The 13,866-nt window shown below is 33.5% G+C and overlaps 2 protein-coding genes across 3 annotated transcripts in view; one reads left to right on the top strand and one right to left on the bottom strand.

Moving 5' to 3' along the window:
• LOC118189579 (uncharacterized) overlaps nucleotides 1–13,866 on the bottom strand; it is a 1,110,938-nt gene that overhangs the window by 908,436 nt on the left and 188,636 nt on the right. The window lies entirely within an intron of this gene.
• Nucleotides 1–13,866, top strand: part of LOC146995115 (uncharacterized) — a 62,362-nt gene that overhangs the window by 41,549 nt on the left and 6,947 nt on the right. The window contains exons 3-4 of the mRNA XM_085826075.1: nucleotides 6,228–6,367; nucleotides 9,844–9,997. Coding sequence (XP_085682201.1) covers nucleotides 6,228–6,367; nucleotides 9,844–9,997 — 294 coding nt within the window. The remainder of the gene's footprint in view (nucleotides 1–6,227; nucleotides 6,368–9,843; nucleotides 9,998–13,866) is intronic.

Genomic DNA, 13,866 nt, shown 5'->3' with positions numbered 1-13,866 from the left:
GACCAACATAATTCAATCATTTTTAAAGCAAACAAATGCACAATTTACAAACATATAAGAGTAAAGAAACTGAGATCACTGAGCCAAGTAACAGAGTGGATGCATTTATAGATATATTTATATACGTTTGGTGCGGCCGATTGCAACCAAAATACGAGGTGCACATCTACATGTTATAGCAGTCCTATATACAAAAAATATTTGAGCCTTCTGAGGCTACTCGTTTTTGAGTTATGCGAGATACGTACATACGTAAGTACGTACAAACGCCAGGAAAAATTCTCTTCAGAATTCATTCAAGCAGATTTATAATTTTTTTGGAGGAAAAGTCTTTTATTCTGTCCTTAAGTACAGATGTCACGCAAAACCATCGTTAAATTGCATTCGATAGCGAACAAAATGAATATTTTGTTGAAATATGCTGCTTGAAACTTTTCGCGATTACAATACTTCCTTTTTAAGTCGTACAAGTAAGTAATAAAGTAATTACCTTCAGAATGACAATTATCAAAAATATAATGTAAAATTTTATAAAATATATATATACTCATGAGCACGTGTATATTTACATATATGTACACAAAAACTATATATTCAAATAGAATATATGTTGAATTCTATAATCTCAAAGACAATGGGAAAATTGCATTTTAATTATTTGATCTAATATAAACCGAAAATGTAGTCTCTTGTTCCTTCTGTGTCCATAATAAATACAGAATTTATGTGACTTTCAGGATCTCTTCAGAAAAAAAGAGTTTAAAAGAAAAATATGATTTTAAAAACCCTTGGAGAAAAAATAAGGTTGAATAAATTAATAATGAAAGCAAACTCTCCAACATTCAACACTTAAAATAAAAACAGAAATACTATGGTGACTTTAAGAACTTCATAATTTCTTTCTTCGAACTTTTTTAGACAAATATTATCTCTCTGTGCAGAACAAAGAGATGTTTTAGATGGAGTGTTTAATTTGAGGAAAAATAATAATGCGTTAGGAAGTTTTTAAATGGACTTGAGGGCAGGAATTTCGTGCTATAAAAATATTTTTTTATGTATTTGTACAGAAAACTTAAATAACAGCTGACATTTTTATTGAACTTTGCTAAAGCCATTTTATAAATTCGCTGTCAAGAGTTATTTTGTTTATGGGAAGCAGATCGATTGAATCTTTCATATTTGATTGTAAAAAATGTTTCGTTTTTTTCGAAAAGGAAAGTGTAATTGCTGAAAGGTTTTATGTATGCATTTTTATGTTTTGATAGCATTGGATATATTTGCATTCTTTGTAGATTACTTTCAAAGAAAAAGTTACTTTTGTTGAAGAATAATAAAATAAAATTTTACTACATTATAAACAATTAGTGACTCACACTTCATTTTTAAATGAAACAAATAAAACAGCCCTTCAGATCATTTTCGTTTTTATAAATTAAAGAGGCAAATTAGTGCGATTTGAATATCAATGCAATTTCTTACATTTTTTAGAATGGTGCGCAATATCTTGTAAGGATTATGTTAATTTTATTAACAGTTAAATTTTAAGTTTCTTTTCCTGTCGATTCTTAACTTCAACTTACTACTTCCGGCCAGAACGTAGTTTTAGAATCACATCTAAATACATAATGAAGAAGAGAGGTATTTAGCCGCGAAGTTCTTCGGTCTTAGTGAGAGAGTTACCAGGATTCTGTCTGCACACGTCTGCCTTTTGAGGCTACTCTCTCTTAAGCTATTATTACGCTCGGCCGTACTTTAGGCTTTTGATAGCTTCGCTGTCAATTAGCGTTAAGGGGCCAACTCGGTTAGAATCTTGATAGCTTCGGCTATATCTCGTTTGTTTAGATTAGTTTTAGTTTACTTCTTAGCCTCTTAAGTTCAAGCCCAAATGTCGGCTTTTACTGTACACTCCAAGACGGAGTTCTGTTAAATCTTATTTGAATAATAAAGGGTTATTTACCCTTCCATCTTGTTGTTTCTTGTCATACGAACTCAAGCGATTATTCACTTATGAGTTCTTAGGTTTCTTCACGTTCAACTGTAACTTAACATTTACAAAGTGAGGAACTCTACAATCTATCACGAGGTTCTAACTTGCTAAATCAGTTTTGAAAGCGAGTAAGGTATAGAAATATTCAAAACATTATTTTTAACATTTCTTGTAAATTCCCATAAATTGAGAGGAAATCCAATATTTGGAGCTACTTTAAATACCTTGAAATGTTCTTAAGCAATGAGAAAAAGAAACAAATGATAAGTAAGATTTACACTGACATTTGCACATTAACCTAACTGATAAAACATTGACTTAGAGTTATTTGTGGTAGCTGTAAAAAATGCTTAAAATTACACATAATTTTTCCTATTATATAGATATATCTATAATAGAATGATGATACTTGAATAGGCCGCTTTCAGTTGATCGGGGTATTAGTGAAATACTCGTAAAGCGGCATTTCTGCTATAATTCACCATTTTGTCACGCAGTTCTAATAGTCATCAATAATTTATATGAAACTACGAGCTCTCTAGTTATTGGTTCTCTAATCCAAGCAAGAATCCATTGCAACCTGCGTGTCAAAGCGGGGTACATCAATCCAACAAAAATGCTTTCATCACTGCACCCGTTACGTTCACTAACTGTAGATTTGTGTGTCACATTTATCACCATTAAAATGTCACACATAACAACCGGAGTGAGAGGCACAAATTCGTCATTGGCCAAACATGTCATAGTTACACCGTCCAGTATAGCCGGAACTTGAGGTCATATGCTTGGCTTGGCTCAGAGGAATCAGAAAATCATCTGGATCATCGAAGCCAGAAACAATATCTACCTAACATGAAGTAAACAAGAACACATCACAGGAATCTATGCTCATCAGGCAACAGCCAAAGTCATAGATTTTAAGAAGTTTTTAAGCTAGAGATGACACTAACACGCTTATATTTCCTTACGTCTTTCTTTTTTCCTCCTCGCAAAACCTCTCACGGCATCTTTTGAGCTCACCATCTTCCTACTTTTTTTTCCGTCACTCCTCTTTTTTCCCTGCTACTTTTCCACAAAATCATCACCATTTTCCCTTTTCCTAACTATAAATCAAAACTGACACTTGCCGCAGAGATGTCTTCCATCATCTTTCATTGGTGGAAACGTATTCTATAACACCACTTGATATAACACCACATAAGTATTATATAACACTAATTAGAACCAGAGGTGAAAAATAAAATTATGAAACTACATTTGTTTTCGTCACCCCTGAAGATATTAAATTGTTTTTCACTCTTCCAAAGCATTGCAGAAGGCTAAGGCATTAGACGAACCACTCCTAGAGAATAATAAGCCCCACAGACAATCTGTCTGCTCTTTATTCTTTTCTCAATCTAACAGCAATTCTAAGAATAAATGGCACAAAATATGCAAATAAAAAGCTTTTTTTTTTCAAAGCTGCTGCTTACTTACTAACAAAGGTTTAACGAAAAGGTTACTGCTTAACAAAAAGGATTTTATCCAAGATTCCCAAACTTCAGATAAACGACTAACAAGTAAGAAGAGGAAATTTCAAACAATTCAACTTCGTTCTTTTACACCATGACCCCACGGGTTCTGAAAAGATTTGGTTCAGAAGAGCGTCAGAAAATATTCTCTATTACACATCGGGGAATTTAAAGAAAAACACCCTTTATTCGAATCTGTTCTTTATCCTTTTCCCACGGAGTCTGTAAACCTACCGACTGTAGCGATAACATTTCTTGCCTTTTCTTTCAAGAAAAATTAGAAGAGAACAGTTAACGTTATTTAATCTTTTCTGAAGTCATATTAATCAACAGCAATTTTATGTGCTTGATCCTCAAACAAATAAGTCATTATTTGTTCTTTTTAAAAACAATATACATGTACTTTCTGAAATTTAAATGAGAAGAGTTTAAAAATCTAATTAACAATGCTTTTCATATTCCGATACCAAGAATATCAGATATTTCAACTTAAATATTATATTTTTCAATTACAATATAGTAAAAGTTGAGGATAATTATTTTTTGTAATTTATACTTTAAATATAACTGCTCTCAATGAAAGATAATTAACTCTTCGAAATCTACAACATAATGTAATGCTAAAAGAAAAAGTTTCAAAAAATTAATTTTCGTTTCGCTGTAAATTAAATCACTCTCAACAAACAGAACCACTGCGTGTTTACTTGTAAGAAAAATAGATTTTCCATATTTTTGAAATAATGAGAAACAGTACGAAAACTGAAATTTCTTTTTGGTTTGAAAATATAAAATTTTTCTTAAGAAAATATGATAATACAATTATTCGTATATTTATGCTTTACACTAATCCGAAGAAATAGCTCTAATAAATATATTCTTCGCGTAAATGTAACTTTAACTATCATATTTCAGACATTGTCTCATAAAATAATGACCTACGAAATGTCGCTTAAGTTGCTATCATTCTGGTACACTTTTTCCTTTCATTATTAACTTTTTTTTAGAAATATTGGGAAATCATAACGCTGCTCCCAAAAACTGATAGATATTCGCAGCGTTTTGTATTATACTATGCTCTTTCTTCTAATACAATCGAATCTTTTGAAACACGCGATATGCATTTTAAGGAGACCTATTTCAACATCGCATGATAAGCTGTATATGCAAACATACATTTTTAAAATTTTTCCAGTCTCTTGGACTTTTTTCAGTTTCTTATATTTCATACATAATTACATAGCCAAATGTAATATTGCATAAAGGTAAAATATATATGAAGGAACAAATCATACGCCTGATGTTTGCTTTTGCTTCGATGATTAATCAAAATTCTTTTTCTGCTACTAAACGCTACTTTTGACTCTATTTTCGTAAATGTTTTCAGAATATTTGATATAAAAATTACATGATTCAAATTTGAAAGATTGCCGAGAAAAGTTTAAAAGCATGTTTTTAATGATTTTAATCTAATGTATCTAAATCACTATCCGCAGAATTAGTAAATAATAATGATTAAAAGCTCTAATATAGTTTAGTTTTATCAATGAAATATTTCGCTTAAAAATATATATTCTGAACAGCGGTTGAGTATATTATAGTGCCTAGTTAACAAATATGCAAAACCTGTGATTAAATGTTGGAATTATTAAAATAGCTAGCCTTAGGTCCCAAGAGCACCATTTGCAGTATTATAACTTATCCATTATATTTTTATCACTAGCCATACATGTTAGTATCAACTTTGACTTCTTGTAGTTATTGTGGAATGTGAAAATTATTTACAGTATTTGATGTTATAGCACTAAAATAACTGATAACACTGATATTAATTTCAAATCTAATAAAGAACTGGATTTCTCTATTGTAGTTTCTCTTATTGTTTACTCTAACCAAGGAAAAAACATCATGTCTGAATTTAAGAGTGCTTAAAATTTTGGGCACTGGAAAGACTCAGGCTACTCAGCTACATCCACAAGAAGACCGCCAGACACACTTATATCGTCTGAATGGTTTTTGGGAAATCTGGAAGCGCGTTTGGAAGATACTCATCAGATCGCCAGTAGAAGAATCAACAGAACGACTGAGAGGGTAAAAGAGAAACAGGATGTGAAGTCAATGGATTCAAAGAAGATGATCAAGTCTGGTTGTGGAAACTTAGCGTCGCCGAGGGGTCTTACCATCCCAGCTGCAATCTTCCTGCTAGTGCCTGCTTCCTGCTAGTAACCCTTCCGTATCAACAAACTGCTGAAAGATATGATGTTGCTCAAACAAAGAATGCCTTTTTTTGAATTTAACTTAGAGCACTGCGATAGACGTGCACAATACTATGTATGGAAATGAGGATCAGTTGTCCCTGGACTTATGGATCATACTGTCCGAAACGTGAAATATCTAAAGGATGGTAACGGATGCTGAAAATATTTGAGTATATTTCGTTTTTATGTGCTATAAATATTATAAATTCTTTAAATATTTTTATTTAACAATTTTTGCACTTTAAGAAATTTAGCTTGTAATCTGATTTAGTCAAAATTTTGGTTACTTATTTTTAAGGCTTCAATTCTTATGTTAAGTTGTAGAGCTTTTAATTTTAATAGATAATCCTTAAAATGTACAAATACGATATGTAGGCAGAAGCTCTGTTCACGATCCTTGGCAACATTTGGTGAATGCTTACCAACTCTGAGATTTTCTGAAATTTTCTAAATAACATATTTTGGAAACTCTAGGCTGGAGTTTTCCCAAACCTTCAGAAGACAGGTCAACACTAACTATACAACTGCTTTTGAGCCAACTAGGTTACTCATTTCGACTCAAAGATTTAGCTGAGAGAATTGTGAATTTAAAGTTGTGTTTTGGAATTTATTTGGTAAGTGATATTATTCATGTTTGATATTTTTTGTGTGTTAAGAGACATTTGCCTCACCTCGGTGTTCTACTTAAACTACTTACAACTGATTATTTTGCTGTTCGATCCCATTTATCGCAATGAATTATAAATTTCGTCTTGCTGGTCTGACTTAAATATTGAAGAAAGCTCTACGAGCCCGTGAATCGCAAAAGAGAACACAGATTACACTGTCTAAGTGTGAATCCATCTCGCTTAAGATTAATTCTCTGTATTCTTACATCAGTCGCAATTTCGAATGTCGTTTCTCAACTAATACAAAAGAGAAATATGCAAGAAAAATGAAATTTATTCTTGTAGTAACTCTACGACATGTATCTGGACATTGCCTACGGTGCACTGATGATAGCTGAATAAATCTTTCAATGAGACGGGTTAGCAGAACATTTGATTAACCTCGTACAGTATGAGTACGCTACGTAGATAAAATACACAGAGTATACAATACACACTTTTGTACATCAAATGCAAAAAAAAAAAAAACTGAAATAAGCGAATATCATCATCTTAACCAGATTTGCAAACGAAGGGCTATTGCAGACAACTCCTTTTTTATTTCCCATCTCTTAATATTATAATCAACAAACGTGGGCAGAAAAAGCAATTTAGACACATCAGTGTTAAGAAAAGGTAATTTATTATGCCCATACGAAACATCAGGGCATGATGAATGTTGACATCTACCGGTGTAAGTGAGAAATAAGACTATTTCGGACATACATCAAGCGACTATGTGAATGTTGACATTCATCTGAGAATGTCGATATTCTCCAGTTTTCGGTATTTTACGGTGAGATAAATATGTGTGAATCAATGATATAATTTGCTTTGTTTAATTAATAATGCCAAATCACAAAAACGATATCTGCTTCAATAGAAAGTTTCCGTAAAGAACTTACTAAGATAAATAGTTCTCACTTGCCTTCCAAATGGAGAACAAGGAAGTAGTATTTTTCAATCAGCCTAACCAGTTGCTAGAAAAAGTTCAATGAACTAATTATCAGTATCATATACTAGACAAGTGTTTCCCGGATTTTTATTTTTGTGAACTATTTCAGGGAAAACTTTTTTCTATATAAACGCTCCACATACTAGTCATATAATTTTTATGCACAAATAGCCTAAACGCTAACTTAAGAGTGATAGCACAAGTTTTAACTGTTCAAAAAGATTAAAAAGGAAATACACTGGTTATCATAACTTAAGAAAAAATCACAAAAATAGCGATAACTCCCTCAAAAATAAGCCAAACCGTGTAAAATTCGATTATGTTGCCAAGTAAGAGTAGCTGAGTAAAACTGCAATATGCAAATTAGTGGATCTGTACTCGGAATACGTTATCTGCGAAGAGAATAAAAGTCCATGTTTGAGAGCAAGCCCACATATTTCACTGTGATAGTGACATCAGAAATGTGAGATAGCTATTCGTAACAATGACGTCCAGGCATCATTTGCCTGCAGACCTACGATAGAGAGTGGCCAGATGGCTAAATGTGAGTCCTTCTGTGGTTCAAAGACTTTTGAGGCAATTTCAAACCGCAGATTCGGCATCTAGGAGGTTAAGCCAAGGACGGCCAACTGCTACGACGAGCGCCGATGACCGGTATTTGACATTATGTGCGCGCACGAATAGAACCTCTGCTCCGACTCTTCTTAGTCCTTCCTTGCTTTAGCCACCGAAAGGTTGCTGTCAACGTCAACTGTGCGTAAATGTCTTCACGAAGGTGGTCTGTATGCGAGACGACCAGCCATTTGCGTGCCTCTCACGTCACACCATAGGAGGCACCGTTTGCAGTAGGCACGACAACATGTCCACTGGACGCCTGATCAGTGGAGGGCTGATCAGTGGAGGGCTGTTCTCGTTACGGATGAGTCCAGATTTAGTCTAGAAAGCGATAGGAGGCGTTATTTGATATGAAGAGAACCTGGAACCCGTTATCATCTGTCAAACATCCGTTAAAGAGATGTATACAGAAGAGGCAGTGTCTGTGTTTGGGGTGGCATCTCTTTGGGTGGACGCACAGATCTCCATGTCTTCCCAACGGAAACCGTGAATGCTCCGGTTTATAGAGATGACATCCTTGATGCTTATGTGCGCCCATGTGTCGGGGCAATAGGTGATGCTTTCCTGTTACAGGACGATAACGCAAGACCACACAGGGCTCGCATTGTAGATGATTATCTTCAACAGGAAACAATTATGCCCATGGAGTGGCCAGCTCGATCCCCGGACTTGAATCCTATCGATCACGTTTGGGCTGCTTTAGAGAGACGTCTAGCTGCTCTCAATCCGCCCCCTCATACCCTTGCCCGCTTGCAACTTCTTTGCAAGAGCAATGGCTCTCGCTTCTTATGGAACTGATAGACCGCACAATTGAAAGCATCGCGCGTCGCTGTATGTGCTGTATTGCTTCTAGAGGCGACCATATTCCATATTGAAGGTACTTTTCCTATAGCAAACTGACATCTTCGATTTGTTCATTTTATACATGTGCTAATTTCTATACTACCATAATTATCTGGTAATTTATTTTTATGTTATTTCATACCTTACTATATGTTGTATATTGTGGGTAAGTTTTATAAAATTCTACATGTAACTTTTTCAGTAATCGTGATTTTTCCTTAATAACCAGTGTAAAAGAGTAGAATTATGCCAAACAAGAGGGCAGTTACTGATGGCCTGTTGCTAATGTAATGGAATTATTGCAGGCTTTTGACATTTTAGACAACTTAACTAATTAACAATTTAATTGTTAACAGCTCACAAGTAAAATAGTAGTCAATCTGAACTCCTTGTAATTACTACTTTATTTTAGCAAATCTTGCATACATGATAATGTAATTATGCATCTGCACATTTTTATCCTGTAACACGGCACTTTATCGCAAAAATCAAACTAGGGTCCCACTTTAAAATTAATTGCACCAATTATCTGTTAAGCATTGTATTAAGTGCCTATTGTTAATGCATGTTAACGTAGCATTTACCTAACGCTTGGGTACCCACTGATTACTGTGTACCTAATACACGTGTTTTAATATCTTTGTGCATTGGTTAATGCACTTAAGAAACAGCACAAATAATCCTGTAGCAAGACACTGTACCACACAGTACTAATCTAAAGTCTAACTTTTAATTCACTGTACTAATTACTTAATCCAGCATAACATTGCGCACCTAATATTTCAGTATGTACATGTCTTCTGTAATCTAATGATAATGCTTCAAAGGATCATAGTGTACTCAACATATGAGTACACACGTTATGTGTATATGCTACCGTATTCATGCTTTTGCATACACCTTGTAACATGGCAATGTATTATCCAGTGTCTAATATTAATTAGCTTTAACGCCACTGTATTAAGTACCAAATTTGTATGTATGTTTATGTGTTAGTGTATTAACATAATTACCACGTATGATTATCTAGATAAAGATGGACGTGGCTCTATACCGATTAACCGTATTTGTAGAGGGGTGGTTGCCACGTCCTCCATTGCATGTTGCAGTAATAGTCCGTGAACAGTCTATTCATAGGATAGGTGATGTAGTCGGAAGGAAAGAACTGCTTTCGAAGGTGTTCTGTAAGATAATGAAGATAATGAAGTGCAGATAATGAAGTGCGTCCGTGTCTTCCCCGCGATAACCGCAAGAACAGTTGACGTCCCGTGAAAAATGTGCAACGCCTTCGCTGGGAATCGAACCACAGACCTCTGGAATACGCGCTTAGCAGGCAGACCATCACACCACAAAGGCATGCTGAGAAGGCGGGAGAAATACCTTATATATTTCCCCTTTTAAAGGGCGACTGGGGTTTTTAGGGGCCCAATCCTGGGTATGGAGAATTATCCTCCACCATCCTTTTAGTTCAAGCGCCACTGTAGACATAAGGTATTTTTTGAAGCAGGAAAGATGAAAAATGAGCAACGCCTTCGCCAGGAATTGAACCATGGATCTCTGGAATATGCGTCCAGCGTGCTGACCATCACACCACGAAGGCATGCTAGGAAGGCGGGAGAAATGCCTTATAACTAATTTCCATGCTAAGTTCTCAACGCAATTTCAATTCTTTCTTGTGACTGATTAACTTGCTTTTACATTCAAATTATAGCATTGCCGTCAAATTCCAGCTTTAAACGGCTTTTTGTTTAAAATATTTTGGACGGTTGAGTGAAGTTTGGAACAATTATGGTATAGTGGATTGAATTTCGTAACACAAAAATAAACTTTAAAATTAAAATAAGATTCCCTAATATGTTGAAGTTGTCTTGGAAATTTCTTTTGCAAACATTTTATGAACTATTTTACATTTTTAAAGCGAATATAAAACTTTTTTTAACTGAAAGAATCTTAAGTATTTCCACCATGAAAACGTAAGGATATTTTTTATTGTCTTTGTCTGACAGAAGTTTATGTCACTCAGGCAAAGAAAAAGTCGTTTATTCTCTTTTTTTAATATTGTATTCTGAGACATATCATGTAAAATTCTTTTTCGTGACTAGAAGCTAACTTTATCAATTTTTTTTAATGTGGCTTTAAGGCCTTAAGGGCTTTAATAAGACTTTAAGGGCGTTCAGCAAAAATGTTTTAAATTGCTTATTTTTTGGAGAATGTTTCGAAATGTAGTCAATTTCTCGACATCTCCCTCGGGAGTTTAGAGTCTATATACTTATAAAATAACTCTTAAGCTTAACGACAGGTTCTGTATACCTATTCCCAACCCATGCATTGTAAATCTGTAGCCAAGAGTTAGGTCAAAGTTGTTACTCGAATATTAACGAAAGTAATGGCTAAAATAATGGCGAATTACAGTAAGTGAGCAACGCCGTTTATCACAAGTTTATCACAAGTGACCGTTTATCACAAGTGACCGTTTATCACAAGTCACTTTATTAACTATCACAAGTATAAAAGTTTAGTATTTAGAGTGCTATTTTTGTAAATGAGACAACATACATGCATATATAGATAGCTAAAATTGCTATATTTTGGCTTGCTTCTCTCGATTTATTGCTCAAATCAACAAAAGAATTTTGACATTCTTTTAAACAAAACTTGCTATAATGAAAATGTCACAGGTTTTCGGAATAGCGCAAGTTTTGAAGATATATTATAAGCAATCTTCAGAACCACCTATATATATATATATAGATATATGCCCGTTTATATATTTAAACTGGAAAAAAATAATAAACGTGTGATAAGGACTTAAAAACATTTTTATTTGGCTTTTGACTTAATTTTTTTCCCATTTGACTTACAAAATATTAATTTGCTTAATGAATATTTTATTGTTTATTCTGATACTTGTTTTTCTTTCGCCTTTTTAGTTTTAATTTAACTTTATATATATATGTGTGTGTGCTAGTTTGATAAAAAACTGGATTTTTCGGACTGTGATTCTAAAAATGTTTTTATTATATTTTCCGCCGTTGCTGAGAAAATGATCCTACAAATATAATAGTCTCTCAGTTCTTTCTTCTGTAAAACTCTTCGGAATAGTTGCGAAAACCATGCAGAAATGCATTTTCCACTTCAACATCCGACGCAAAATGCTTCTTCTTGCAAGCCCTCTTCATTGAGCCGAATGCATGGAAATCACAGACAGAAAAACAAATTATAGCTTACATGTCAAATGACTTGTCAGAATCTTTTAAGGTGACAGCTACTATAAGTGGCCTTGCATTTTCCTGAAAGGATCCACGCTCCAAGATAGAATTCTAGGTCGATTGGCTTCGATCTACTTTCTTAAATGTTCCAATGTTTCGAAGTAATGACCAGCAATCAATTTGATGATTTTCAAGAAGCAGTCGAAGGGTCCGTGACGATCAAAGTGTCAACAAAACCATTCCAGAAAGACAGGATCCGAATTAAGTTCAACAATGGAGTAATCTATCGCTGAACTCATAAATGCTTGACGGTTGACTGTCTTAGTAATAAAAACATATGACTAACTGCGAGAAATGATGGCTTTACCCGCGAAGAAACAGAAATGAAATCGGCCAGTTTATGGTATAAAGAACTTACTTTCCATTCAGTTACTACCCGTATAAAGAATTGTTGTCATATAAGAAGTGAAAACATACTGAATACTTTGATTCCTGAAATAATAGCAGTAATTTTTATTCAATACTCTTGTTTATTTGTATTGTGAATGTTTTCAAACAAATATTTGCTTCATTATATTTTTGCAGACGCAAGAAAATGAAGAAATCATGTAATTTACATCAAAACTGGAAAACAAATTTAAAAAATGACGCACTGCATGGAAAAAATATGCAGTTTTTCAGGTATTTGAAATTATTGTCTCTATGAATTAAATTAGAAACTCTCAATGAAAATAAAAATGTGTTCCCTTCATTTTCATTTGTTAATTTAAATGTAAATTTATTCTCTTTCTCAAAATTAGCTTTTCAAAATATTTAAGATTTCGCTGGTGACTGATTCAATTACATATTTCTTCCTCTAAACTATTTTATTACGGTGAATTAAATTTCTTAGTCTTCCCTCAACCATGTTAAAAGTTTACCATCAGAAGCTTAAAACATTCAGCATCTCTAAAATACAAAGAAAATAAAACTACGACATCAAAAATATTATCACTGTGAGTAATACTCTTGGATCTCACAATTTAAACAAATAACTTTATAATTTTTACGTCACAGATATTCTAGATATATTTTTAAGGACAAGAAACTTGCTACCTCATTCTTTAAGTAGGTTTTAGAAAACCATTTTTTTAAATGAAAGAATTTCATCTCACGAAGGTCGAAATGGAATTTTTATATCTTTTGATGATTTCAAAAAGCTAGAAAGTAATGCAAATTATCTTATAATAAAAGAGAAAAATATCAGAACTAAATCTGGATTAAACTTCTTAGCTTTAGTTCTCTAGCCCTTTTTTACTCAGTGTTCCACTACATGTAACACCCAACTTGAATCGCTTCTGAAACCGTTAAATTCAATCATAAGTGAATAAAAATGCCTTTCTAATATACTTCGAACTTCTCTTTTTAAATAGTCGATGGCAGCATATTACAACGAGACCCAGAATTTTCATTTATGATGTGTTATTAAAATCCACTTATTTTCTAGTAATTTTCTATATTTTTTGGTGATACAAAAATATTTGTTTGAAAAACAATTTCTATATAATTTTGATGACTGTATATTTTTTTACATTTTTCATACAAAAAGAATGCGCAGAATCATTGAATAAAACGGGGTGTTCCATTAGCGGAAACACTGCGCCTTTAGCGATCTCATGCTATTACGAATTACAACATCTGTCTTAGGAGAAAACATCATTTGAATGTGTTTTCTATTTACGTTGTTTTGGGGGAATGAATTCAAACAAAGCAGTCTTGAGAGGTGAGGTGTGGTTTGTGCTATGAAAGCCCTAATATGGTCATCTTGAAATTTTTGTGAGCAATTTTCAAGCGGGATTTTTATC

This window comes from Stegodyphus dumicola, chromosome 10 (genome assembly GCF_044657685.1).
Source record: "Stegodyphus dumicola isolate Sdum_Otavi_A_Nest chromosome 10, ASM4465768v1".
In the NCBI taxonomy this organism is placed as follows: Eukaryota; Metazoa; Arthropoda; class Arachnida; order Araneae; family Eresidae; genus Stegodyphus; species Stegodyphus dumicola.
The sequence above is the reverse complement of the archived record's forward strand: the minus strand, read 5'-3'. Positions and strand labels throughout refer to the sequence as shown.